The 27,473-nt window shown below is 47.2% G+C and overlaps 1 protein-coding gene across 4 annotated transcripts in view; it reads left to right on the top strand.

The window, feature by feature from the left end:
- Positions 1-27,473, top strand: part of PLA2G4C (phospholipase A2 group IVC) — a 154,811-nt gene that overhangs the window by 80,906 nt on the left and 46,432 nt on the right. For 3 of the 4 annotated variants that reach the window (XM_075319873.1, XM_075319880.1, XM_075319887.1), the window contains 5 exons: positions 10,447-10,555; positions 12,810-12,950; positions 13,866-13,919; positions 15,047-15,085; positions 16,033-16,149. In XM_075319873.1, the coding sequence (XP_075175988.1) occupies positions 10,447-10,555; positions 12,810-12,950; positions 13,866-13,919; positions 15,047-15,085; positions 16,033-16,149 (460 nt within the window). The remainder of the gene's footprint in view (positions 1-10,446; positions 10,556-12,809; positions 12,951-13,865; positions 13,920-15,046; positions 15,086-16,032; positions 16,150-27,473) is intronic. The other variant, XM_075319895.1, reaches the window with a different exon arrangement.

Raw genomic sequence — 27,473 nt, forward strand, 5'->3', positions numbered from 1 at the left:
TTACAAGTACCAGTGTGTACTGCTATGTCAGATTAAAGCAGCGTCTTATGTACACAACCGTAATCAACAGGTAAATGCAATGTGGGCAGTGATAGATAGCACGGTGTCAGGTACAAATTGTGCCTTATGTATGGAGTCAGTATCAGCATGGTGCTTCCATTACCATGCTGATAATGACACAGTGAACCGCCTTTGAAGGTAGTGGTGCTTTTTAGCATCTTCACAATATTGCCAACTCGGGCAAGAAATAATTTATCTTTTGTGTCAGGTGTCTGACACGTGTGGGCATAGGATTGCGAAACATCTGTTTCAAAGGGGAAGGGTACATTAACCATGAGTGGTAAATCACGATTTTGTCATGGAAGGGGAAATAGGCAGGGTGTTGGTGGTGTATGTGGAGGAAGTTCTGTTAGTCAAAGGTCTAGTGAGCAAACGCCGGCTTATCCTATCCCAAGAAAAAATGAGAACCACTTCCGTTACTGGACAGTCTACTCCACTATATTTCTTTTGGCAGCGGCACATTGCTTCAACTTCGAAATCGGGCTCATAAACAGCAGGTGCTAGAGTGGATGTCAAGCGATGCATCAAGTGGCCTCTCCTCTTCCTGCACCTCAACATCACACACATACACCATTACCCAAAGATGCTATCCCAATTACACTTCTTTGCGCCCGTGTTACAAATCTCCAACCAGCACACTGACTGTGGGGAACCACACATGGGTGAGTCTGCAGAGCTGTTCACACATTCTATCCCTTGAGCATCACAGGTCCGCTCCAAAGAGGAAAAAAGCATCTGCACCAATGCCTTAAATCTTTGTGAGTTGGATCCTGGATTGGATGATGTAGAGTCCCAGCAGGATCCCAGCCATCGTCAATTGATGTTAGCCCCCGGGGGTTGAAGTGATGATGAGACTCAGATTCCTGAGGTGCATGCATACTGTACTTTGATATCAGGTCAAGAAGAGGAGAAAGGGGACAACATAGAGCATGACGACGAAGTTGCAGATCCCAATTGGTGTGAACCCAAAGGCACGCAGCTGGGTAACTCAGCAGATGAGGAGGAAGCTGAGGATGTTACGGGGGTGATTCCCACACAAACACGTAGCGATGCAACCAAGAGAAGCCCTGCATCCTCAGCCTCATTGCTGGCTGTTGCCAGCAGCGGTTGCGGGTCTGCAGTTCGCAGGAAGGGTTGACTAGCCTGGGCCTGTTTGGAGACTGCAAAAGATGGCCCAACTTCTGTTATCTGCCAACATTGTAAACGACTGAGTAGATGGAAAAATTCAAATAATTTGACAACTACATGCATCAACAGGCACATGCACAACCAACATGCATTACTGTGTGAATGTCACTACACTAAAATGCGGACTAATGAGCTTACCCAGCCACCGGCCGCCAAATCTACATACTCTGCTGCTTCTTTCTCCTGTGTTACCACTGAAAGTATTCTAACACAGGTTTCCAACCGCAGAGCTTCCTCTTGGGTACCTGCTACAGTGGGGGTGAGTGAAAGCCCGTCATGTGTTCCAGAAGTGATAGTGTCTGGTGATGTGATCCATGTGAGACACCGAGCACACCACATGATTCTCAATCCAGCATTCCATCTCCCACTATGCATCCCTCTCAGTCCACCAATTGGTCGTGTACACCTTACGCCACCCTCTCTCAGCACAGCAGCCAGCTCTCGGTCCCGCAGTTTTGGTAAGTCCGGCGTCACACTTGCGATTAACTTACACGAGTGCAATGCGAGAAAATCTCGTATTGCACTCGGACCAATGTTAATCAATGAGTCAGCTCCGATCTGCTATTTTTTTCTCAGCTCAAATCGGACTGAAAAAAAAAAAAACGCAGCATGCTGCATTTTTTAGAGTTTCTCGCACGAGTCACTCCAATGCAAGTCTATGGGTGTGATAAAAAAAATGGATGTCACGCGGACGGCACACACACCATCCTAGTGACATGCGTTTTTCTAAATACATTTATCGCATGTTGCAGAGAACACTGGAAATGAATGAGGTCTGTCGATGTCGGTCAATCTCTCTCTCTGTCGGTCTCTCCCTCTCAGTCTCTATATCGCTCTCTGTCGGTCGGTCTCTTTCTCTCGGTCTCTCATACTCACCGATCACCGGCTGCTGCATAGCTGTCAAAAAGCTTCCAGCGGCTTTTCCTCTTTTGAAAATGGTGCTCATGATTTCATCTCGTATTCACTGCTTTCCGCACCCACCTGCGCCTATGATTGGTTGCAGTCAGACACGCCCCCACGCTGAGTGACAGCTGTCTCACTGCAACCAATCACAGCTGCCGGTGGGTGGGTCTATATCGTGCAGTAAAATAAATAAATGTAAAAAAAACGGCGTGCGGTCCCCCCTAATTTTCATACCAGCCAAGGTAAAGACATACGGCTGGAGGCTGGTATTGTCAGGATGGGGAGCCCCCCACCCTAAAAAATATCAACCAGCAGCTGCCCGGAATTGCCACATCCATTAGATACGACAGTCCCGGGACTGTACCCGGCTCATGCCGAATTGCCCTGGTGTAATAGCAATTGGGGTAATAAGGAGTTCATGGCAGCAGCCCATAGCTGCCACTAAGTCCTAGGTTAATCATGTCAGGCATCTTCTCGAGACCTTCCATGATTAACTTGTAAATTAAAGAAAATAAACACATACACATACAAAAAAAAAAACACCCTCATTCACCACTTTACTAAAATCCCCATATACCCCTCCAGGTCCGACATAATCCACAGAGGTCCCATGACGCTTTCAGCTCTGCTACATCGGATGCTGACAGAGAGCGGCCACAGACCACGACCGCTCTCTGTGATCTCCCCGCAGCAACTGAAGTGAGTCGCGCTATCAGCGATGACATCACTCAGGTTACCGCGGCCACAAATCTCAGAGGTGGAGGACTTCAGCTGTGGCCACGGGTAACCTCAGTGATGGCACCGCTGATAGCGCAGATCACTTCAGTCACTCAGTGGATTTGCGGTCACCGGTGAGACCTTCACTGGTGACCGAAAATCAGGCCCCAACACACAGAGCCGCGGGATGACAATGAAGTCGGGTGAAGTTCATCCGAGTTCATTCTGATCGCTCGGCTTTGTCTGTGTCTGCTGTCAGCGGCCCTGTAGCAGAGCTGAATGGCAGATGACATAGCTGCTGAGAATAAAAACGGATCACATACGGATCACACACGGATTGCAGACGGACTACAATCTAGAAAAAAATCACAGAATCGCATTGCAGTTGCATTGCACACGGATCAACACTCGGACAGGGCTCATGCTACTTTCTAGCATGAGAATCGGTCCGATTTCCCAACCGCAAGTGTGATGCCGGCCTTAAAGACCATTTCCTCCCACAAATGGGAAAGTGAAGTGCTTGAACTTCACCATATTGAAACTGTTGGCAATGGAAATGCTGCCTTTCCGCCTGGTGGATACAGAGGTTTTCCGAAACCTGATGGCTGTCGTAGTCCCTCAGTACCAGTTGCCATTACTTATCTAATAAAACTGTGCTTGTGCTACACCATCATTTTGCAGCCAAGATTACCTTTTCCTTGAAAAACTGTCTCCCAGGGTGTATTTCACCACGGACACCTGGGCAAGCAAGCATGGCTAGGAGCTTTACATCTCGCTGAATGGTCACTGGGTTACTCTGGTGACTGCAGGGGCAGGCGGAGAAGAGGCTGGTTTTGAAATTTTTGAAATCTCCAAGGCTTTTGGGGCAAAGTTCTGGATCTACCGCTTCCCTTTCTGCTTCCTCCATTTCCTCTATGGCCTCCACATGTGCTCTCACCCTCTTCCTTAATGTAACACGTGGTCAGAGAACGCAGAGAGAATCCCCCACCTCCGTTCAACTCAGCCAGGGCTCAACGCAATGAGGCAGTGCTGAAATTATATGGCATCGGAGAAAGCAGTCACACAGCTGCAGAGTTGTGGACCGCTATCCGGGCCGAGTTTGATCAATGGCTGTCTCCACTAAACCTGGAGCCAGGAAGGCTGTGTGTAACAATGGTGCAAAACTGTTAGCAACCTTACACCTTGGTGACATCCCACATGTGCCTTGCATGGCTCACGTCCTGAACCTGGTTGTTCAGAAATTTCTAGCCCACTATCCCGGGCTGGATGCTCTGCTGCACAAGGCACAGTTTGTGTGTGCTCACTTCCGCCATTCGCACTCCACGACTAATCACACTTGCAACGCTACAAAGGACTTTCAGCTTACTGGCTAACCGGTTGATATGTGATGTGCCAACACGGTGGAATTCCACTCTGCACATGTTGCAGTGACTGGCAACAGCAGCAGAAAGCCCTGGTGCACTATGCCATGATGCATAACGTTGGACAACGCAGTACGGTTGTGGAGCAAATTACGATTGCGGAGTGGACACAGATTAAAGACCACTGCACCCTACCGTACAGTTTCAAACTGGCTACAAAGATTGTTAGCGCTGACTATGCCGTTATCAGCATCACTATCTACTTGTTGGAGCACAGTATGTATTGTCTGTGGGAAGTGCTGGTGGTCCCAGAGGAGGATGTAGAGGAGCATGAGGAAGGAATACCATTTCGTGTAAGGTCCGGACAGTCATCGCACAGGTGAGTGTCACGGGAGAGTAAAGTCCATTGACCGAGCTGGGCTAATGGTATGAGACAAAGTGGTAGTGAAGGTGCAGGAGCCGAGGGAAAAAATGGAGAAAGAGGTGGTGGGCGCAGAGAACTCCAGAGACAAAGAGGATTTTGATCCCATGTGTTTTGTCCGTGGTTGGTGGGAGGGGACTGAGGAGGCAAACTAAAACATTAACCCACCACCAGCATAACATGGACTTGGACCACATGGCTGACACATGACCGCCTTCTTGCTTCACTATTTGCATCATGATGGCTGTATCGTTACTATTAGGGTACGCTCACACGAGCGTGAAAATCGGACGAGTGCAATGCGAGAAATTCTCGCATTGCACTCTGACCAATGTTAGGCAATGAGGTTGAGCTGTTGGTCAGCTTTTCTCGCATCCAGATTCTGGATGCGAGAAAAGCGGCAGCATGCTGCATTTTGCTGCTACCGCCGTATCTCTCGCACCCATTCAAGTGAATGGATGCGAGAGATACATCGGACTGCACTCGGATGTTATCCCAGTGCAGTGCGATCTACGCACAGGCTGACAGTGGAGGAGATGGGAGGATTAACCCCTCCCTCTCCTCCGCAGCGCCTGCACTCAGCTTCACAGCTGTGACCCAATCGCAAGATCGGGTTACAGTCGCATGACACCCGGCTCACGCTCGCAGCAGAGCCTGAGCCGGGGGACATTAGCATATCGCATCCGATGCTCTCGCATCGGATGCCATACGCTCGTGTGAGTCCAGCCTTAGAATAGTGCTTTCTACTGGGATGCCACTCTGTTAGATCCACGTTAAAAGAGTCAATTTAACAAGATCTTTCCACCCCTGGAAAAGGACGCATGGATGCTGGAGTATTGAAACAAGATTGTAGACCATCTTAACAGAACTTTTCCACAAGCCAGCAGGGAGGCACATAGCGGTTATTGCAGTTATACAATTCCAACTACTTTTTTTTTTTTTACACCACTGCATGCACCAGCAGAACAGAGTAGAAGTATGACACATAGTGAACAACTGTAGAGAATGATGCAGGAGTATCTAGAGCTCAACATTGATGCTATAGGGGACAATTGGACCCATTGGCATTTTGGTCTTCAAAAAAGGAAGCATGGCCTGAGCTCGCCAGTCAAGCCTTGGACGTTTTGGCCTGCCCAGCAGCCAGTGTTCGCTCAGAACATGTCTTCAGCACTACTCCAGTGTATTGACTGATAACCCCATCCAACTGTCTCTCCCTCAAAGTGTAGAGCACCTAACGTTCATAAGATGAACAAGTTGTGAATGTTCAGTGACTTTGACACCCCAGTCCCCAGTCCCAGTCCCCAGAATGTGCAGACTAGGCGAAGGTGTACTGTCTGGCTTTTGTGAGCAAGAGTCCTACGCCTGTCTGTCAAGCATGTCTTGATTGTTAACAGGTAAATGCCAGGCCACATCCAGTGTGTTGCATGGACCATACCTCCCTGCTGTTTTAACGCCCTACGAGAAAGGAGGCAATTGATGGTACTGTACTGCTGTCTGCCTGAAAGGATTTAGAATGTTGAGACTCGAAAATGGGTCTGAAACTTATATCTTGTGGGTAGTGCCAGGCTTCTGGGAGGGACAGTCCTACATCGGTCACTGTAGCATGTCTTCATTTTTCAAATTAAAATGCTGGATCACAGCCTATGTGGTGCATGGACCATACCTCCCTGCTCTATCAATGCCCTATGGGGAGGGAGGCAATTGATGGTACTGTACTGCTGTGTCCTTAGGTCTCCGAGGTGTCTTGTCTATACTGGCAGGAGTATGGGAGCACCAGCTGTACACATCTCATCCACCTCTATATTTCTTCTTTCAATAGCCTAGGAAACTAATGGCTATACCAAAACAGTGGTGCTGCACTGTAAAATGTATTTTTGCTGTTTTGGAAGCTTTTCCACCCCTCCTAAAGTTGTTCTCTGTGCCTTACGCTTGTCCTCCTATTGCATCCAATGGGGTTCAATAAAGGTTCACCGAACGTACCCCTTGTTTGGAGAACTGAACCGCAGAGGTTTCGCTCAACTCTATATGGCACTATATTCATCCAAGGGCAGCAGAGATTATTGCATTTACAAACAACCTATTTCAATATTTTATGCAAATATAGGCTGAAATTACAAAGTGGAGCAGCATTATGGAACAAACTACATAGAATCCCTCATCCCTGGCCAGTAATATGTGCATGCAGCTGAAAAGTGGGCTCCCAGAATCAATGTTACTAATGGGCCCTTGGTATGACAGTCTGACACTGATTACTAGTAACATCTAAAAATGGCAATATTAGCCTTTAATTAATCACGTAGGGTCCATTAGACCCCAAGTGAGTTTGTTTTCATCATATTTCCACAAGTGTGTTTCGGTAGCCATCTCTTTCAGTACCTTCCTAGCTCAGGCGCTCTTCCCTCCTCAGTCCATTGTGATGCAAGGCATAGACTACACATGCTATTGCAAGGTGCCTGGGGTCCCATGGTTTGGTATTTTAGTGCAACCAACTGAAGGTTAAAGGGTTTAAGACATTTAAAGGTTTTTAGAACATGGGTTTCCTCTGTACCAAAATAACAAAATTGGCCCCTACCACTTCAGCACTCTCCACTGCTGGCCCCAGTTTTCGTTGACAAGGCAGCAGTGACGTCACAACTATAATATGTGATCGCTGCAGACAATCATTGAGTTCAGTAGTTTTGTGGCATCTATCTCAGCCTGACTGCTGAGACCAATTGTTTATTGCAGCAGTTACATGCTGTAGTCGTGAAGTCACCACCACTGCTGCCATGTCAATAAAGGTTGGGGGCACTGGTGGAGTTGTAGGGGAGAAATTAGGGTTGATTTTATTTTGACCTTTGCAAAAAAATCCTTTATTTTTACTCCCTTTTTATATAGTGCTATTAATTCCACAGCGCTTTATATACATGATTTGAAATTGCAGCCATAACTGTATGTACAAATGTATACTTTCCATTTTTTGTTGAGACAACAATTATGTACATCATTTCTTTAAAATATGCAGAAGAATGGGAATTTATAATTCCATGATTGTTTTTATCAACTTGCTGGTTTTAGTTATTACAAATAATGCAGCAGTTACGTGCTATAAAATCTCCAAATGCCCAAAAGCTAGCCATATACAATGATAAGCAAAAGGTAACAATGTTTTGAACTTTTGACTTTCAGGCTCCATATTTCAGAATCCGCTACAGCTTTGAGCGTGAGAGACAGGAGAAACACTGAGTATTATGCAAAACATACAAATTTATTAATGAGGTTGCACACGTATAGACAGCAAGGATAGGTTACAAACAACTACCAATAAATCATGGGTGGCACAGAGTATAAGGAGGCATGTAAAAAATTGATGTGATCACAACATAACCATGGGAGAGGTGGAACCCAGATACCAACTGTCTCTGTTAGCCGTGTGAGAGGTAATACCGAAGCCAATCTGATGCAAACGGCACATACGTGGAGCAAACAGAGAAAGCGGTTTAAAGAAGGGCCACCATGTGAAAGAAAATTTTTTTGTTAATTATTTATCTGTCAACTCAGAATTCGGTAATCAGGTATATAATGTAAAATTATGATAAATACTGTTCTGTCCTTATAATACCAGACCGCATTCCGAGGAGACAAAACCACAACAGTAGTTGAATCATGATCATGAGTATATATCAGAATAAGTCATGATTGTCATAGAGATACCCAGAGGCAGGGATGTAGCTCAGTGGGAATACCCGGGTCAGTTAATAACAGCGTAGCAAAAAAAGTTATCATTAAAGTGCAAGTGCATCAAACAACCGGGGTCCCAAAGGACTCATATAAATGAAACCTGGCAAAAAGAGGTATTACAATAAAGGTAAAACAAAGACAGGTTCTGATAGCCAAAAAATACAAAGTGCACATACCCAGAAGGAGCAGGATTGCCTAACAAAGCGCGTTTCGCGAAGGTGCTAATGCTTTTTCAAGGAAGAAAATCCGCTTTGAGCGTGAGGCTAGCTTTAGTTTATAGACTATCATCTTACAATCATCATGCATAAATTTGGCTGCAACTATTTAGCATATTAGATATACAGATTCTTGTCATGTCACTACATTTACTGTTTTGTTCTTGGTGTTTTGAAAAATATTTTTCTTCTGTATACTATAAATTACAGCCTGTTCTCACATTCTCTTATAGTTTAGTGTGTTATTAGGTTTATTCCTAAGTAAACGTCACTGGTTCCAATTAAGCAGACTCGAAGATTTTCCAAGAAAAGATGAACAGTATCATCCAGCTAATCAATGGCAGTCTCTTGCCCAAGAAAATTGCCAAACTGCATCATGTGAGTGCTATGACCATAGAAAGAATAAGAAATTAAGTCCATCCATCCATTAGAAAGCCAAGACGTGAACGTCCAGGCAAAATATCGGAGTCAACAAGTCAGTTCGTCACAAGACCTATCAGTTCTGGTGTAACCTACAAGGCAGTGGAAGTGGCTAGTATGCTTCGTAATAGTGAGATTACAGACATCCATGCAAGTACTATGATACGCACGTTACAAAAGTCTGGAATGGTGGCCCAAAAAAAGGTGAAAAAGCTTTAACTTCAATAATATCATAAAAAGTGCCGGCTCGAGTTTGCAAAAATGTAGGAAAAGTAGACACTAGAAGATTGGAAACCGGTGATTTGAAGCGATGAGACAAAAGTCATTAGACTAGGCTCTGATGAGTACAAATGGGTCTGAAAGAAAGAAGGGAAAAAAAAAGACTAGTGGATTAAGATATTGAATGAACTGTTAAGTTCAGTGGAGGAAGTCTGATAATATGAGGTTGTTTTAAAGCCAAAGGCAATAGATACTTGACCAGGATTGATGGTGGTCTCAATGCCAAGCTAGGTGAGAGTATCCTACAAAACAAGTTACTTCATACACTTGAGAACTTTGGGTATGAAAAGGACAACATAGTGTTCCAGCAGGACAACAACCCGAATAATATGTCGAGTTTGGGGAAGAAATGGTTCAGTGATAATGAAGTAGAGGTGCTTGATTGGTCCCAACAGTGTACAGACCTCAACTCAACTAAAAACTTGGGAATAGATTTGAAGAAAAAACTGTATATATACAAAGATTATAGACTTGGTGCATACTGATCACTTGGTGATCAGTATGTACCAAGGTTAGGAACGTTTAGTAGAGATGGAATCAGATTTCAGTCAAGACATGCTTGAGCCTCACAGAGAGAATGCCCAGAAGGATTCAGGCAGTGGTGGATTTAAAAAATGCTAACAAATTAGTAAACATTTAAAATGTTAGATTTTAAGAAGCAAAACTGTAACAATGCAGTGACCTAAGAATCTGCATAACCATATGCTAAATAGTTGAAAGTCTAATTTCTGTAGGAAATGAGTAAGATGATTTTTTATAAAAAGGAAGGAAGTCTCACTCTCAAAGCTGTAGTTTGTGGTGAGATATGGAGCCTGAAAGTCAAAAGTTCAAAACATTTTGCTTGTCAGTTTAACTGCTGTTAGTCTAAAGATATTTTACCCAGCCTTCACCATAAACTTGCACACTTGGCCAAGCATGCACATTTAATACAACAGGGACAGTTGCCCTCTAGCTGTGGCTTACCCTGTGCTGAGGAAGAGGTAGTAAATGGATCTCACAATCGAAGATACTGAAATTGAAGAAACAGACCAAACCCTCACCACCTCCACCAAAGAATATCAGGGGTGGGAAGGGGAATGAAAGCCCCTATGCACATTAAGCAGTTGATATCTGCAGGATTGATATTGGTTTACTAATGAACTACTATTTTGTATTTTTGTAGATTAATGAAAAAACATTGTCAAATCACCAGACATGTTGTGAGAGTGGAGAAAACCCGTATCCAGTTTATTCTGCTATAGAAGAGGGTTCCCTAAATACAAAGCAAGCAGGTAAGGTCCAATTAAATGTTGGGTATAAAAAAAAACTATGAGTACCCAATAAAGATGATTTGGAATGAGTTGTATCACAGAGTGAAGTCAAAGCGGCCAAAAACCTTCTCAGCACCTCCCTTCAAGACTGTTGGAACGCCATTCCAGATAACTACTTGATGCTTGAGGGAATGCCAAGAGTGTGTAAAGCTATTGTAGCACCCACAGGGCAGGGGTAAATTATCGTCACTGGGATGTCACGAGTAGCCCTGCCTGGCTTTATGGTCCCGAGGTGTACAATAAAAGAGAGATGAAGGATGGGATGATGGTGAGGAGATCATGAGGATGTTGGGAGTTGTCTCGTGACGTCACCTGCAGTATGCGGCCAGAGATTAGCCGCCCCTGCGGTCGCTGTCCTCTGGTGCAGATGGTGTCGCAACTAGCATAGTTCAGCTTCCCAGAGGTAAAGCCAGGCCCCAGGGAGGATGATGAAGGTAGTAGTGGCCAGTTGGGCTGAAGCGCGGGGCGACGGCGACGTCAAAGAAGGGCAGACACAGCACTTGCTGTTCCAGGCTTTTACTCACTGTCCTTTGGTTTGCCTGGAGGTACCGGTCTCTGCCGTGATGGGCTCCAGCCGATCCCGGATACGTTAGAGGTAGCCACCGGTGCTTGAAAGTGTCCTTTCCTTTGGGATGCCTCTTCAGAAGTGAGGAATCCGGGCTGAGCTTCCTGCTCCAAGCCTCAGGTACAGTGAAGAAAGAAAGAGGAAAGTGGTGTTGTGTCGTTAGAACTGAAGTCCCGACTTGACTGAAGATTGTGTCCAGGTTGCTCCTACTTCTACCCCAAGTGGTTTCCGCCCCCCCAGGTGGTTTTCCGGGAAAGTCCCATGCCTCCTGATGACCACCCCCAGCCTACCCTAGTCCAATCCCCAGTGAGAAGGCACTTAAACTGTATGTAAGGTGAAATGTGGAAACACCGGTGATTAACCCCCTCCTTACCCGAGATGAATACTGCGCTTTAAATGCAGTAGGGATGAATGAACCCAAATTGTAAAGTTCAGGGTTTGTACTGGACACTGGGTGTCCGGGTGTAATGCTCACAGGGCGAGCAAGGGTTAAGTGGATCCACTGGACCATAAGCACCAATCACTGACCTGGAGAAGAGTATACCAAGTCTTCACTAAAGCCACAGGAGTTGGCGATGGGATAACACGCTGGTAGGTGGCTGACAAGGGCAGCCCCAGGAGATCACGGTGACTCAACAGCTGGCGCCATGGGTATTTACACAAATCGTCTCTGATAGTACGAACAGCAGCCGGTATCATGGGTTGGGACGAGATGGGACAGTTGCGGCAGGAGCGGCCGAGATGGGAAAGTTGCGGCAGCAGAGGCCAAGATGGGAAAGTTGCGGCCCAGATGGAGAAGTTGCGGCAGCAGTGGTCGGTATTGTAGGAGAGGCCGATGTGGACAACTACAGCAGCAATAGGAGGTATTGATAGTTGCAGCAATGGAGTCATCTTGCACTAGAACACAAAAGAGCTTCAACAATACAGTGCAATAACAGCGGTGGCAGAAGCACACAGGGAAGTCCTCAACACACTCCCAGGAGATATCTGTGGTGTGCGCAGTCCCCGGGACTTGCTGGCAGGAGATGGGGATGGGGCAGTCACAGCTGGGAGGCTGGGAAGGTGAGAGTGCCGGCTTTTCCACCGGGCAAGAGGGGCAGGAAAGTGTGGGGGTGCCAGTACGGGTATTACACAAGGAATCAAAGTCTAACACAGACTTTAATAAAAAAAAAAGTCTGTGTTGCAGCTCGGGTGCTGTTCATATGCTAATAGTTTGTTGAAAGGCTGCATTGCAGCCAATCAACAAGCTTTAGCTGCAGCCTCCAGCTGTCTGCTTTATCTGCGCTAGTAATCAAAATACAGTTGTGTGAGGCCAACCAATCAAACATTGGCACAGAGGGTGAGGGCGCAGTGTGACTGAACCCAATCACAGATGCTGTCACAGAGGGTGGGCGGGGAAGCAGTGAATATTCATAAACTTTAATGAGTGTATCCTGAAGCAGTGTGACAGCCGCACGGACATTAAGTATAATTGTCTTAGTTTAATCCCCATTTTGCTTCCTTTTGCAGCACCTTAGCTCTTTATCGGGCTGCCGAACCCGAACAGTAACAAACCTGTGTTTGGGGTCAGAGCATGGACTCCAAACTTTACAGTTTGAGTTCGCCCATCACTAATTATGGTCAATAGTTTAATTGTAATTTTTACGACAGGAGCTTGGTTCGAGTTCACACCACATCTGGTCGGATTTCCAGCGTACAAAACATTTGTCAAAACGGAGCTCTTGGGCAGTAAATTCAGAGAAGGGAGTTTGGTGAAACACAATCCTGAAAGAGACCTCTGTTATCTCCAAGGTAAGCTAAAAGAGAAACTAAGCCACAACAACCATGAAGACATTTGGGGTTTATTTACCAAGTTCAAGTATGGATGTCTTGACTATTTACCAGCAGAATACAAAAACTGTGTAAACACAGACCAAAAAAAATCACAGAAAATGGTTGTAGATCTGTTAGTGCCATACTCCTAGATGTACAGGTATCCTAATTGGGAGGGTGAAAAGGGAGGGCCCCTGTGACACACAATATTCCAGTATTCTACATGGCAAATTTATATTTGTGTAGTCCCATTACAGATTTTGCATTACAGCTCAGGAGCTTTAGGTTGCACCTCTGGTTGCTATTATATAGATACATACTTTTACAGAATATCCTTTAAAGGGAACCAATCACCAGGATCTTTGTATATAAGCTAAAGCCAGTGCTATACTGGCACTATCAGGCTGATTCTCTACATACCTGTAGTGGTCAGCTGAGATGTTTAGGTTTTGAAATCCAAAAAAGTAAAGTTTATAAAATTAGCTGCTTCTTGAGTGACAGTTGCACTGGAGCAGATCATATATTCATAGTTATCCCCTCCCTCTATTAGAATTAGCATAAGTAGTATACAAACTATTTACTTTATCTCTTGAAGGACCTGTGTGAGGTCAAACCCAAGTGACCTGGTATCCAGCTTTTTTGGCTGAGGCCCCGCCCCTTCTTGTCACATGGGTATGACCTCCGATTCTTGAGTGACAAGACATGTCAACATCACAAGTACAGAGGGTTAAATATACTGTTAGTTCATCAGTACCTGGAACACCTTTTGGGCACATAACCAATAAGGGAAATGTAACAGAGCCATATACTGTATACTATATATCGGTAAGAATCAGATTTAGTATGTCTACTTTATTATTGCTGTATAATATAACTACTTTCTCCTGTCTCTAGGACTCTGGGGCAGTGCACCTGCAAGCAATACATATATTAAAAATCTTATTCAAGGCAAGTTTTACCATATTGGATATATTATGTATGGAAGATTTGATAAGACACTTATCAAGTACAAGTAACTGGAGCCTTCCGTAGCAGTCACACTTGGCTAATGCACAGTGTCTGTCTGACTGTGCATCGCAGATACCTGTGTGAATGGTGCCCTATACAAACCCCAACTGTGTGCATGTTTAATACCAGCAACCACCCACCCCATGATATGGTAAGCTGAGAGCAATTGCCTCATCGGTATTTTGCACCTGTGTTGCCCAACACCTTTATCATAGGGGACCGGCTGCATCCTGCTAGTGCTTTTGCTGTTTAACCTATTGGCTAATGGCTGTTTGGGTTTTTTTTTTACTTTTTTGATTTTATGCCCTTTTCTGTGAATTATTTTGAATGTAGTGTAGGGACTCGTAAGTGTGGGGATCCTTGACGCCGCCGGGTTACAAGATTTATGTATTTTGCCCAAAATATGTACCAATACCTCACTTTATTAAATAGAATTTTAAATAATTTTTTTATTGCACAATTTTCTACAGGATGCATCCAGGCCCCTTTGGGGTGTCTATACTGTGGGATACACTTATATAGTGCTGGGCAGCTTGCTTGATCTAATAGTATGGGCGTCATCAATAGGCTGTAAGCCAGACACTGTGTACATTGTGTGTACCTGTTACCTGTGTGACTGGCGCCTTATGCAAACTTTATCTGTGTGCATGTTTCATACCAGCAATCACCCCGTCCATGATATGGTAGGCTGAGAGTTATTGTCTCGTCGGTATTCTGCACCTGCGTTGCCCCCATTTTATCATAGGGGACCGCCTGCATCTTGCTAGTGCATTTGCTGTTTGACATGTTGGCTAATGGCTGTTTTTGGTGGATTTTTGGCTTTTTTTTTTTTTTTGGAACAAGTTGTAATTTTGAATGACTCATTGACTTTACGCACTGACTCAGTGACTGAAAAATGTAAAAATTAAAAAATGGAATAGAAAAAAAGGTTCCGCCGTTGTCTTTGAAGATTTCATTTTACAGCATTCATTGCTCAATAAAAATAACCTGACAACATGATTCTAAAGCTCAGTACAATCATGGTGCTGCCAAACTTGTATACTTATTTTAATTTTTTTTATTTTCAGAAAAAATTCAAAAGATTTTTCCTAACCTTACAAGTGAAGGTAAGAATCATTAGAATGATCTTCCAAAACCTATTATGCAAATCTGTTTGGGTTTTTTTGAGAAGCCCCCTAAGGCTATGTTCACACATTGTTTTTGGGGGTTTTTTTTCTTTTTTTCTGCAGCCAAAACCTGATCTCTTGACAAAGTGGCGTTTTTCAGGACTTCAGCTTTGTTTCCATTTTGCGAGCATAAACAATACATGGGGTTAGGCCACTAATGAAAACGTGTGAAATCTTAAAATAATTTTGGAAAAAATGTAAATTTTGAGCAATATATTTCGGGGAAAAAGTTGGGCTTCTTAGGGACTATTCTGAATAAAAAAGCTGGATTCATGTATGAAGAGCAGATAAAGAACTAGTGTTACATGAGTTCATGAAGAAAAACTGTTTCAAAAAGAAGGGTCTGAGATTTTTAGATCCTAAAGAGACTAATTTCCCTCAAAATCTTCTAGCGCATCTTATTCCCTGGGATTGAACTGTCATATTTTTACCATAAATATGCCCATTACTGCAACTCTTCCACTATTGATCCTACAATGAGAAGGCTTATCTGCTTCCATGTATTGATGGATCACTGAGAATGGGTATATTAGGAAAGCGAGCTGGGACTGTTACAGAATTACTGACTACTTTGGAAAATTTGCAATAGTCGCAAGGTTACTAGTTGGTTTATCAAACAATTGGCTCATGCCAACCATGATTTTATAGAATTTTTAGTCTCTGTGTAGTAATATCTAAACCTTGGTTTAATCCATCCAGATACCCCATGTACCGGCTTCCCTTCCACTATTATGACATGTGACAGTTTGTAGAGTCCCCGTGCACTAAAGGGTTAGGCTCCTAAATTGCACATTTTGGTCTTATTCAAATAGCAATGTTTTGGGGGGTTTTTCTTTTAGTTTTTGTTTTTGACTTGATTGTTTGTTTTTTCGCTGCTTATGTTATAGAAGGAAATTGCTCATGCGAAGGATGCCAAAAACTGGGAGCCTTCTTCTCAAGCCACGATTTTGTTAAGCTGACTGACACAGAACGGGAAATGCTGTCTGGTGACTTTGAGAATATTGGTAATAAGTGACCATACACATTATGTAACTTTTACTGGAATCCACTGATTTAGGCAAAATCGGCAGACAATGTAATGTGTATCTGTCACTAGACTCCAGCCCAATTTAGAGATTTCAGGGGATAGAAGGATCCTCATGTTGCCCAATATGCCCAGAGGTGTCTGGCAGCGGCATACTCCCTTCATACACATGCAGGCGTCTCAAGCATGCGTCTGTATAAGGCCCCCTTCACACGCTCGTGCTAGGTTCGTTTCCACATGTACCGGAGACACAGGCACACGTATACCCATTAAAGTCAATGGGTTTATGTGCACGCATGTGTTCAGCCATTGGCCCGTGCTTCCATGTGGAGCAGATGCGAGCCCATGTGCTCCATACGGAGGCATGTCCATTTTTCTCCGGCAGCACGGGTGTCACGCGGCCCGCACACTTACCACACGGATGTAGTGTGGATGCAGTCCCACGTGACACGCGCTGGAGAAACACACGTGTCATTGTGAAAATAAAAAAACACATACTCACCTCCACCAGCCCTGCAGTCTCTGCCGCGGCTGTCACCTTTATCCGACCCGCAGTGAATTTGAGCAACGCATCTTCTTCACTGGGGGCCGGAAGCAGCATCAGCGGGGCGTGGCCTGTGCCGGACACTGTCATTCAGCACCACAGACAGCTCCGGAAGAATCAGGTAAGGCGGGACTTTCCGTTCTCCGTGTGTTATTACGTATAACACACGGAGAACACGCATGTGCCACAAGCACGGCACACGGGGAGCAAACCACCCCTTTAATACGTCCGTGAAAAAACGGTTCGTTTTTTTCACGTGCGTGTGAAGGGGGCCTAAGGGAGTCAACAGAGAAAGCATGGATGTGTCACAGACCATACAGAAATCGAGAAATAAGGAATAACGTTTGGAACACCATTCTAAGTCTGAACTGGGTGCAAAAACCTAAAAAAATATCACTATGGGGAGATAAGGTATGCACACCAGTGGCTATGTAAGGGGAATACATGGAATAGCAGAAACTGCTGTGTGAATACTGACTTGAAAAATCCAATAGCTATATGTTAGAGTGAAAATGTGAAAAATGGAATCTGCATTACTGCCATGAACATATGAATCAAGAGAAATTTAGCTACTGAATTGATCAATGCAATAGAACCCCAACACTACGCCAAAGTATTTCTCTACGTTGGGGTCCCTAGCTTGTGTGTGTCCTCTCATGCAGTTAAAAAAACTTACCGTGTATGGGAAGCTGAGACCCAGGCTATTTATGCGTATGATATGGATTGGCAATAGGTGTGGTTGGGGAGGGTTCACAAACGAAAAACAACTAACAAATAAGGAATAACGTTTGGAACACGATTCTAGGTCTGAACTGGGTGCAAAAACCTAAAAAAAAATCACTATGGGGAGATAAGGTATGCACACCAGTGACTATGTAAGGGGAATACATGGAATAGCAGAAACTGCTGTGTGAATACTGACTTGAAAAATCCAATAGCTATATGTAAGAGTGAAAATGTGAAAAATGGAATCTGCATTACTGCCATGAACATATGAATCAAGAGAAATTTAGCTACTGAATTGATCAATGCAATAGAGCCCCAACACTACGCCAAAGTATTTCTCTACGTTGGGGTCCCTAGCTTGTGTGTGTCCTCTCATGCAGTTAAAAAACTTACCGTGTATGGGAAGCTGAGACCCAGGCTATTTATGCGTATGATATGGATTGGCAATAGGTGTGTTTGGGGAGGGTTCACAAACGAAAAAAAACTAACAAATAAGGAATAACGTTTGGAACACCATTCTACGTCTGAACTGGGTACAAAAACCTAAAAAAACATCACTATGGGAGATAAGGTATGTGTTCCAAACGTTATTCCTTATTTGTTAGTTGTTTTTCGTTTGTGAACCCTCCCCAAACACACCTATTGCCAATCCATATCATACGCATAAATAGCCTGGGTCTCAGCTTCCCATACACGGTAAGTTTTTTAACTGCATGAGAGGACACACACAAGCTAGGGACCCCAACATAGAGAAATACTTTGGCGTAGTGTTGGGGCTTTATTGCATTGATCAATTCAGTAGCTAAATTTCTCTTGATTCATATGTTCATGGCAGTAATGCAGATTCCATTTTTCACATTTTCACTCTTACATATAGCTATTGGATTTTTCAAGTCAGTATTCACACAGCAGTTTCTGCTATTCCATGTATTCCCCTTAGGCTGGAAACACATCTATGCGAGTAAAATCGGTCCGACTGGGCTGAAAAATACTCGGCTGATTTTAGTTCACGTTAGGTGCGAGTGCAACGCAAGTGCGATGCTTTTTGCTCGTGTGTGTTGCGATTGCGATGCTAGTTTCATGCAACATCTTAATTAGATAAAAGCTATTACACATGTGTCATTTAATTAACCTATGGGAATGTGCTGTCACATTCATCTAATGAGCGAAGTTACTGCCACACTCGCAAATGTGAACGGTGGTGCGCGTGTGTGATGCTACTTTTAATCCTCTTCCATAGGAAATCATTGGGACAAATGGTGCGAGAAACTCGCAAAAAAGCAGCATGCTGCGATTTTTTTCTCGGTCCGATTTGGACTGAGAAAAAAAATCGCAGATGAGAGCTGAATCATTGACTAACATGTGTCCGATTTCAATGCGAGTTTTTCTCGCATTGCTCTACTGCGAGAAACTCGCAAGTGAGAAGCAGCCCTTACATAGTCACTGGTGTGCATACCTTATCTCCACATACAGAAATCGAGTGCAGACCAGCATCTTTCCACCTGATAATTTGATGTGAGAGGCATGTAGATCCTACTGTAACTTCTTCATGGCTCTCCAGAAAATCATCACTGGTCTCTCTCTTCACTAATAATAATAATAATAATAATAATAATAATAATAATAATAATAATAAACTATGGAGTGTTCCCTTCAATGTAATCTAATGAACAGTAGGGAACCTATTAACATTCTTTAAAAGTACCCGTGAAAGCTGCTAGGTCTTTATGTACAAGCTATACAGCCACACAGATTATAATTATGTTCATTATTGCTAGGGTCTCTTGAACCTCTATCATTTGATCACATGCACTATATACTGCAATACTTAATTGTTCTACAGTATATACTGCAATAATGAACAAACAGCCTACTGCTGGGCTTCAAAGGAGCAAGTATGGCCTTCAAAAGGCCCCCAGCTGCTGTGACAATACATGGGGGCAATGAGCATCACACCACCACGTAAATGTTATCAGAGATTGACTGACTGTGGCAATTAAGGGGTTAAACAGCAGCAATTGGAGCTCAGGCAGGTCATAGTTGTATATTCAGCTGCCATCTGCATTGTATGGAGTGGGCATACTATTTTATTATCCACGGTATTTCCACGTATTACACTCAACAGAAACTGCCCTCATCAAAGTGACTAATGACTTTCTGACAGCAAAATATAATGATGACTACTCTCTGCTTATTCTTCTTGACCTCTCTGCAGCCTTCAACACTATTAACCACCATCTCCTTCTCTCTATGCTCCAGTCAATCGGCCTAAAGTACACTGTGCTCTTGTGACGCCCTGGACCAGCAAGGTAGTCACAGATAGAGCCCCGCGCAACACCAGTCCCCTAAAAAGGTGTCAGCAGCCAACCATTTAAACCCTAGTCGCCTCCCTCAGTGCTGGATGGACACACCAGGGGGCGGAGCCAGGCGGTTGGCACGCCTACCGAGGAGTTCAGAGAGCCTGAGGCAGGAAAACACTGTCAGTTCAGAGAGTGGAGTCTGAGAGTTCAGTGGAGGAGGTCATGCCTGTGTGACAGGCCTGTAGCAGACTGACAAGTGCCAGGGTTGGAGCCTCTGCCTGCAGCAGCCGGGAAGATGGCTCGGTGGAACCGTGGTGGACCGGGACAGGGTAGTGGCCCACCGGTACCGACCCGGGGAACCGACTGGAAACCGGAGCACAAAGGGGAGGTACTCAGACCCTGAAGCTAGGTCCAGAAGCTACTAGGAGCTAGTTAATTAACTGATTGCGGCAAGGACTATAAGTCCTTTCCCACCCAAAGTCCCGACTGAAGACAACAGCTCAGCGAGGGGGATAGAAAGCCACCAACATGGCAGAGAGATCCCACGGGCCAGCGTCTGTGGTCAAAGGGCTCTTCCGACATCTACAAGCCGGGGAGCAGACTCCTGACGCTGCAGGCGCAGGTAGTCCATCATCACAAACAGGTGCAGGAGAAAGGCAGAGACCACCAACCGGGTGGGGGACCAGACTGCAGCCGGCTGCGGGCACCGACCACCATCACCTTGGTTTACCAGAGACTTGTGTGTGTTTCTAATCGTGAGTACACCAGTGCCCTCTGGCCGCCCATCTCCCTGCACCGCCCAACTACTCCCCCAACTGGTCCCGGGGCCATCATCCCTACCCACGGAGGGGTTAACAACTTGCTGCGCAAACATCTCCCCCGGGTGCCCCGTAAACCGCAGCGGTGGTGTCCACCTTCCCCACAACCCGTGGGTGGCGTCACGAACTTAGCACGGCTCCGGCCGTACACCTACGTCCCCTAAACCGCCAGCCCCTTTCAGATCGGAGTGACCACAGGGCCCCCGGTTCCGGAGACGCTCGAGCCACCCACCAGCGAGCTGGATCCGAGCGGCTCGGCTGCAGCCGAGCACGGGGCGGTACACTCTCCTGGTTTTCTTCCTATCTGTCTGGCCGCTTGTTCAATGTATCATTTGCTGGCTCCACATCTTCTCTTCTTCCTCTCACAGTGAGGGTCCCTTAAGGCTCAGTCCTCGACCCTCTTCTTTTCTCCGTCTACACTGCCCCAGTTGGTCAGACCATCGGTAGATTTGGCTTCCAGTACCATCTTTATGTTGGTGACACCCAACTATACATTTTATCCCATGCCCCCCCCCCCACCCTCCGCTGTACTACAACATCATATCTGCTCTCTATATGAAACTTAACCTTTCCAAAACTTAACTTCTTCTTCTCCCTGCATCTTCTGACCTTCCTAAACCCGATATCTCCCTCTGTGTGTGCGGCACCACGATAACTCCTAGGCAGCAGCCTCGCTGTCTGGGTGTTATACTTGACACCGATCTCTCCTTCACCTCCTATATACAATCTCTTGCCCGCTCCTGCCACTTTCCCCTCAAGAACATCTCTAGAATCTGCCCCTTTCTCACAATGTAAATGACAAAAACCCTCACCGGGGCCCTTATCCACTATCACCTTGACTACTGTAACTCTCTATTAATTGGTCTCCCCCTAACAAGACTTTCCTCTACAGTCCATCCTTAATGCAGAAGCCAGGGTCAACTGGCTAACTGTTACTTGGATGCTTCTGCTCTGTGCCAGTCATTGCACTGGCTGCCCATATGTCGTGGGCGGCGGGGCGCCGCGCTCGCTAACGCTCGGGTCCGGCGCTGCTGCTGCTCGGTGGCTCGAGCGGTGGGCCGGATCCAGGGACTCGAGCGGCGCTCCTCGCCCATGAGTGAAAAGGGGGTGGTTTGTTTGGGGATTTAGTCCGTGACGCCACCCACGGGTTGTGGTGAAGATGGGCACCACCGCTGCTGGTGACGGGGATCCCGGGAGCGATGGTAGGGAGCAGCTGGGATGTTGTTTCCCCCTCCGTGGGTAGGGGTTGGTGGTCCCGGGGCCCGATGGTGTGACGGGGAGGCAGGGTAGGTGAGGTGCAGGGTTGCAGGGACAGCGCGGCGCGGTGCCGGATGGCACGGGTGTACTCACTCAGCAAGAGATGCACAAAGTCTCCGGTAAACCAAACGGCTGGATGGACAGGTCCCGCAGCCGGCTACAGTGTCTCTCCCCGGACAGGTGGTGGCGATTGTCTTTCCCTGCACCTTTGTGTACTATCTTGACTATGATGGGTCCCCAACGGTAGTCCGCTCCCCGGTGTATGGATGCCGGAGGAGCCCGTTTGCCCGCAGGCGCTGGCCCTTGGGTCTCTAGCCTTTGGCGGTAGCTGTATACCCTCACGGTGTGGACGGTTGCCTTCTAACGGGTCTTTGGTTATTAGGAAACCCCTGGGGTTCCTGTCACACTCGGATTTGACTGTTGATGGCGACTCCAAGCCTAGTCGGGGTCCGATGGCACTGCCTGTGTGTGCTGGCTTCACGTCGCTCCCCGGTCGGTACCGGCGGGCCACCGCCTGACACCGGTCCTACGGTTCCGCGTTGATCCACCACTCCTGCAGACGGCCACCACCGTCTGCCAACATTGTTGTCAGTGCCTGGGCCACAAACCCAGACACTCTCCACTTTACTCCTCTCACTTCAACCTCCTGGACTCAACTCCAAACTTCCACTCACTGCTTTTCTCGCCTCCAGGCCTGTGAACTCCTCGGTGGGTGGGGCCAACGGCTTGACTCCGCCCCACCTGGTGTGGACATCAGACCCTGGAGGGAGGCAACAAGTGTTTTGTGTTTGGCTAATGTAACTGTCTGGGGTGGTGGGGGTGTGTGTGTGTGTGTTACCTCTGACGACCTGGCTAGTCCAAGGCGCCACATTCCCCCTTGATGAAATGCACACCGTCCGCGGGCTGTCCGTCCATCACCGGTTTTATTTTCCAACTGTAAAAATATAAATAACATGTAACCAGTAAACATATAAAACATAAGCATTCTTTTCAGGTCACTTTAACGTTACACATATAAAACATTTTTAATACTGACGGACGGACGGATGTCTTCCGCTCTCCCACTTAAGCAACCTAGCCCTGATGCTGCCCCTAAGAAGTGGGCAGCACCCCTTGACCCCAGCCCAGGTCCAGGTTACCCGAGCGGGAACGGGTACGGTATCTCGCACCTGGCTGTCACTTCAGGGGACCCCACGTCCAAGGGGGAACCCCTGACCCCCGGAGGATGGCCACCGGTCCAGGTGGTTGCCGGACCCCAGCCTCCTCTGCTGCAGGCCCTTCCTCCAATCTGCCTCTCCGGAGGCGGCAACGGTTTCCATCCCACAATACTATTTACAAACCCACAAGTTCGTGGGTGGCCTGCTAGTTCTCGGCCATGTCCATGAGGAGTTTCTCATGTGGGTATGGGGGGTGTTAACTGAACAACAGGGACAACTCCAGTCCCAACGGGGACGGTTCTCTTCTCGGACGGTAATCAGGTGATTTTTCGGTTTGATTCACTGTCATTCACTCACATATACAACGGTGCTGGGGGTCCCAACGGGGACGACTGTATGCAACGGTGGACCGCTGCCTTCACTTCAGGTCGACCTCCTCGTAGACTTCCTCCACCTCGACATCCTGCTGGCAAGATGGGGGAGGGGACTGGGACTCCACCTGGAAACTGCGGCCTTCCCTCACCTTTACTTCGAGGGCAAACCAGCCCCTCTCCCCGCAGTGTCGGGTATAGGATACGAGGTCGCCTGGCAGCAGGTCTCGGCCTGGGTGGCCCATTGGCAAATGGGCATGCACGTCATGGCGAGCCACGAACACCTCGGCCTCCAGGCCCGGCTCATAAATAAAGCCATACCCCCGGTGGGGGTCAAACCTTCGGACCTGTCCTTCATACACCGGGCCCCATACCCGGAATGTAGCATGGCGGAGGTTGTCCTTTTCACGGATGGTGCGGGCCACCACTTTGGCTCTGTGTCGCTCTCTTTCCGCAATTTCCCGGCCCAGCGGGGTCGGCTCCCTGTCCCAGTAAGGGGCATCTGCATGCCCCCGCGCACGGGTCGGGCCCCCCGAGACTTCCTTTACGCTGCCCACAACTGGTGCCCTTTTTGGAAGGTCCCGCGGTGACATGGCCTGGGGTGCTGCCTCACAGCGGCGACCCGGCGCAGCCTCCGCCGAGGTTTGGGGTTTGGGAACAGGGGTCCTCACCGGCTGGGCCTCCGCTTCCTTCGGGACCCGACAGACTACCGGAGCCTGGACGGACTTAGGTGCGGCCACTTCCGGTGCCGACGGCTCTTCCTCACGGACAGGCACCTCCCGCTGGATCTTCCATGGCAGCGGTGCGGTTCGTCTGCGGACATCACTTGCAGGCTGGTCCTCCAGGGCGGACGGCCGGAACTCCGCTACCGGTGGTGGGGGTAGCGGGCCTAGTGGCGGGGTATTAGCGACCGAAGCGGGTAGTGGGGGAAGGCAGCAGGGTGAGCGGGCGTAGACCGGGCCCCTCAGCCGCAGCGACCGGTCCCTCGGGGACACAGGGGCATGGGTCACCTACCCGCTCCTCCAACTCCGTCTCCACCTCGTGTCTCCGCACGGCCGCCGCCACTTCTGCCATGTCGGCCATCCATTCCTCCACAAGGGACTTCACTTGGGCCTGCAGGCGGCTGCACATCCGCGCGGTCCGGACCTCCACCCACGCCGCTGTTCCAGGCGTGGGCTCTGGGGTTTCATCGGTGCCGGATGGACGGGACATCGTGCGCAGCAGTGTTCCAGGAACCAAATGTTTGCAGAGTCCTGGCGTCCCCGCTTTTATAGCCTCGGCTACATTAGGCAGACACACACCCGCCCTTCCTTGGTTCTCTTCAGCACTTCCGCTTGTTGGGGGCAGGGCTTCGCGTTCGAGCCATCCCTGCTCGGGGAAGATGCTCGAGCGGGAGATTTTTGCGCCAAAGATGGCGGCGCTTCAGATTTTTCAGCCGGACGCCTCCGGCGGGGACCACTAGGCGCACTTCTACTGGTAAGTAGATCGGTTCAATCCTGTTCGTGACGCCAAGTTGTCGTGGGCGGCGGGGCGCTGCGCTCGCTAACGCTTGGGTCCGGCGCTGCTGCTGCTGCTCGGTGGCTCGAGTAGTGGGCCAGATCCGGGGACTCGAGCGACGCTCCTCGCCCGTGAGTGAAAACTGGGTGGTTTGTTTGGGGATTTAGTCCGTGACGCCACCCACGGGATGTGGTGAAGATTGGCACCACCGCTGCTGGTGACGGGGATCCAGGGAACAATGGTAGGGAGCAGCTGGGATGTTGTTTCCCCCTCCGTGGGTAGGGGTTGGTGGTCCCGGGGCCCGGTGGTGTGACGGGGAGGCAGGGTAGGTGAGGTGCAGGGTTGCAGGGACAGCGCGGCGCGGTGCCGGATAGCATGGGTGTGTGACACTCTCCACTTTACTCCTCTCACTTCAACCTCCTGGACTCAACTCCAAACTTCCACTCACTGCTTTTCCCGACTCCAGGCCTGTGAACTCCTCGGTGGGTGGGGCCAACCGCTTGGCTCCGCCCCACCTGGTGTGGACATCAGACCCTGGAGGGAGGCAACAAGGGTTTTGTGTCTGGCTAATGTAACTGTCTGGGGTGGTGGGTGTGTGTGTGTGTGTGTTACCTGTGTTGACCTGGCTAGTCCAGGGCGCCACACATACAGTTAGGTCCAGAAATATTTGGACAGTGACACAATTTTCGCGAGTTGGGCTCTGCATGCCACCACATTGGATTTGAAATGAAATCTCTACAACAGAATTCAAGTGCAGATTGTAACGTTTAATTTGAAGGTTTGAACAAAAATATCTGATAGAAATTGTAGGAATTGTACACATTTCTTTACAAACACTCCACATTTTAGGAGGTCAAAAGTAATTGGACAAATAAACCAAACCCAAACAAAATATTTTTATTTTCAATATTTTGTTACGAATCCTTTGGAGGCAATCACTGCCTTAAGTCTGGAACCCATGGACATCACCAAACGCTGGGTTTCCTCCTTGTTAATGCTTTGCCAGGCCTTTACATCCGCAGCCTTCAGGTCTTGCTTGTTTGTGGATCTTTCCGTCTTAAGTTTGGATTTGAGCAAGTGAAATGCATGCTCAATTGGGTTAAGATCTGGTGATTGACTTGGCCATTGCAGAATGTTCCACTTTTTTGCACTCATGAACTCCTGGGTAGCTTTGGCTGTATGCTTGGGGTCATTGTCCATCTGTACTATGAAGCGCCGTCCAATCAACTTTGTGGCATTTGGCTGAATCTTTGCTGAAAGTATATCCCGGTACACTTCAGAATTCATCCGGCTACTCGTGTCTGCTGTTATGTCATCAATAAACACAAGTGACCCAGTGCCATTGAAAGCCATGCATGCCCATGCCATCACGTTGCCTCCACCATGTTTTACAGAGGATGTGGTGTGCCTTGGATCATGTGCCGTTCCCTTTCTTCTCCAAACTTTTTTCTTCCCATCATTCTGGTACAGGTTGATCTTTGTCTCATCTGTCCATAGAATACTTTTCCAGAACTGAGCTGGCTTCATGAGGTGTTTTTCAGCAAATTTAACTCTGGCCTGTCTATTTTTGGAATTGATGAATGGTTTGCAGCTAGATGTGAACCCTTTGTATTTACTTTCATGGAGTCTTCTCTTTACTGTTGACTTAGAGACAGATACACCTACTTCACTGAGAGTGTTCTGGACTTCAGTTGATGTTGTGAACGGGTTCTTCTTCACCAAAGAAAGTATGCGGCGATCATCCACCACTGTTGTCATCCGTGGACGCCCAGGCCTTTTTGAGTTCCCAAGCTCACCAGTCAATTCCTTTTTTCTCAGAATGTACCCGACTGTTGATTTTGCTACTCCAAGCATGTCTGCTATCTCTCTGATGGATTTTTTCTTTTTTTTCAGCCTCAGGATGTTCTGCTTCACCTCAATTGAGAGTTCCTTAGACCGCATGTTGTCTGGTCACAGCAACAGCTTCCAAATGCAAAACCACACACCTATAATCAACCCCAGACCTTTTAACTACTTCATTGATTACAGGTTAACGAGGGAGACACCTTCAGAGTTAATTGCAGCCCTTAGAGTCCCTTGTCCAATTACTTTTGGTCCCTTGAAAAAGAGGAGGCTATGCATTACAGAGCTATGATTCCTAAACCCTTTCTCCGATTTGGATGTGAAAACTCTCATATTGCAGCTGGGAGTGTGCACTTTCAGCCCATATTATATATATAATTGTATTTCTGAACATGTTTTTGTAAACAGCTAAAATAACAAAGCTTGTGTCACTGTCCAAATATTTCTGGACCTAACTGTATATCACAGGATCCAATTCAAATTGCTTGTTCTCACCCACAAAGCTCTCCACAGTGCGGCACCCCCTACGTCTCCACCCTCATCTTTGTCTATCACCCCACCCATTCTCTATGCTCTGCAAACGACTTTCGACTAACATCCACACTAATCTGATCTTCCCACTCCTGGATCCAAGACTTCTACCGAGCTCCACCAATCCTCTGGAACACACTACACTACCCCAAGAAGCTAGGACAAATCACAACTTACTCGGCTTCAGACGCTCCCTAAAAATACATCTTTTTCGTCCGGCCTATCATAATCCCTAACCAAACAAAATTCACATAGTCCCTC

Source organism: Anomaloglossus baeobatrachus, chromosome 1 (genome assembly GCF_048569485.1).
Source record: "Anomaloglossus baeobatrachus isolate aAnoBae1 chromosome 1, aAnoBae1.hap1, whole genome shotgun sequence".
In the NCBI taxonomy this organism is placed as follows: Eukaryota; Metazoa; Chordata; class Amphibia; order Anura; family Aromobatidae; genus Anomaloglossus; species Anomaloglossus baeobatrachus.